The sequence below is a fragment of the Lissotriton helveticus genome, chromosome 7 (assembly GCF_964261635.1).
Source record: "Lissotriton helveticus chromosome 7, aLisHel1.1, whole genome shotgun sequence".
Taxonomy (NCBI): Eukaryota; Metazoa; Chordata; class Amphibia; order Caudata; family Salamandridae; genus Lissotriton; species Lissotriton helveticus.
The window spans coordinates 1862201950-1862204172 of NC_136068.1; the positions used below are offsets into that span (position 1 = coordinate 1862201950).

The following is a 2223-nucleotide window of genomic DNA, read 5'->3' on the forward strand; positions in this document are numbered from 1 at the left end:
CACTGCTTTTTTTACACCTGGTATTTTCCTGACTTAGCCATGATATCCTATGGAAGGTGGATATCATGGCTAAGTTTGTGAGCCTCTATCATCAAGCTAACGCCAAACTTCGAGAGATTATCATTGGTTTTCCAGCGATAATCTCTCATTTGGTAGTTAGCGCAAGGATTTTTATCACTTCTGAGATAAACATTGCTAATAGCAAGTTATCTCAGCGATAATTTCCGGCGATGCTTAGCGATAAAAAAATCGTTGCAAAGCCTAGTTAGCGATAAATATCGGTACTCGTTGGTAATATGCCCCTTCATTCTTTAAACAAAATCCTATTTCAAAAGCAAAGGGACCCAAACAAATGGATCAATATTAAAGCACGTGGAATGGCCATTAGTAACAACTATTGGGTATTAACAGTCTTTACCCGTTCTGACCATGAAAAATTAAACAGATATATTTCAGGTTTAACATTTTATGCCATATTCTTACTTTTCCCCAATGCTTTTTTAAACTCTGTGTTTTTCAGACTATATATGATGGGGTTACATAGTGGAGTAACAGCAATATATGACAAAGACATGTATTTGTTATTGTATTTTGAGTATGCTGATGTTGGTTGCATGTAGGTAAAACAGAGAGACCCATAGTATAAGATAACCACAGTGAGGTGAGAGGCACACGTGGAGAAAGCCTTTTGCCTTCCCTCTGTGGACTGTATTTTCAAGATAGAAGAGATGATGTAAATGTAAGATGCAGCAATGAGACCACAAGGCACCACTGCTTTTACAGGACCAAGCACGTAGGAAAGCATCTCAATACTTTGAGTACTTGTGCATGAAAGTTTCAATAAAGCTGTCACATCACAGAAGAAGTGGTTGATAGTGTGGGACCCACAGAAGGAAAGCCTAGATATGAGTACAGTGTGTGGTATTACATCTAGAAGTCCAAACAGCCATGTTCCTGCAGCCAATAAGACACACAGATTCTTATTCATGATGCTTGAGTAGCGTAGTGGATTGCAAATGGCCACATAGCGGTCTAAAGCCATGACTGCCAGGAGATTGAGTTCTGTAGACAGCACGCCATTGAAGCCATACATTTGTAGAAGACATTTTGAATGAGAAACATATGTGCCACCCAAAATGAAGCTGGCCAGTATTTTTGGAAAAACAATTGTTGTGCAAATGATGTCTAGACATGACAAGTTTGTGAGGAAGAAATACATAGGTGTTTGCAGGTATGTATTAGTACAGACAATGGTTACAATAAGCAGGTTTCCAACCAGAGTTACAAGATAAATGAGCAGAAAGCAAATAAAAAGAAGAATTTGCAGCTCTTGACGACCCCCAAATCCCAGAATAAAAAAGGATTTCGCCCAAGTCTGATTTTCTTCTTTCATGTGTCTAGTGTTGGACTCCTGCAGGGTGGTATCCTAGTATAAGCAGCAAACAAAGAGACATGTTGTGAATATGCAATGCATTGTGCTGAGAGGATTGGGTAAAATATTAGACACAAATTAAATTTCTGAAAGAGAACAAGTTTTGAATTGTCAATTGACAAAGACCCTTGTTATAGTATGCAATTATAACTCATCCTATTTTTCTAATGGACCAGGTGATTAGATATGGATGATTTATATTTGAAAAGAACATATTTATGTTTAGGTGGTATGTTGCACTTCTAGCTTTTTAATCCGATCTCGAAGGACACAATTATCTGCCACCCAACCACCTGAAAATAGTTACTCAATAATTCATAAAACATATTATTAGTTAGACTGTAGCAATTGGCCATAAGCATTTTTGCAATGACACAATTACGTGTAAAGAGCCTACACACATATTTTAACATAAAACCAGCCATGAACACATAAATGTAAATGTGGGATACTTGTAAAGCGCACTGTTACTCTAACCGAGTGTCCTGGCGCTGTAGACCTCTGGGGAACCTGTCCTGGTTTTCCGTGTTAGATGGTCCCTTTCTGGGTATCTCCAGGGTGAAACCAGGCATCCCCGGCGTCTGGGGGCCGTTGTAGAGATGAGGCAAGCTTAATGCCCAGAGTTGCCGAGTGTGTTCCCTGGTTAGAGTAGGCACTGAGGCGAGAATTATCAAGTCCGTTGACCCTGGTCCAAGATCCTACCGCGTCGGGAATTGAACCCTGGTCCCGGGCCGTTCTCTGCTTACAAGTCTGACGCCTCTAACCAGTGAGCCACACCACTCCACTCATCT

General features: G+C 40.2%; 1 protein-coding gene across 1 annotated transcript; it reads right to left on the bottom strand.

Annotated features, from left to right (window-relative positions):
• Positions 1-466: 466 nt before the first annotated feature.
• LOC144767798 (olfactory receptor 5V1-like) lies at positions 467-1393 on the bottom strand. Its single transcript, XM_078651177.1, has one exon. It carries the CDS (start codon positions 1391-1393, stop codon positions 467-469), a length of 927 nt encoding a protein of 308 aa, XP_078507303.1.
• Positions 1394-2223: the final 830 nt, after the last annotated feature.

What these genes read in the sequence shown, in the direction of transcription:
- LOC144767798 (XM_078651177.1), bottom strand. Translation starts at nt 1,393, where the DNA reads ATGAAAGAAGAAAATCAGACTTGGGCGAAATCCTTTTTTATTCTGGGA.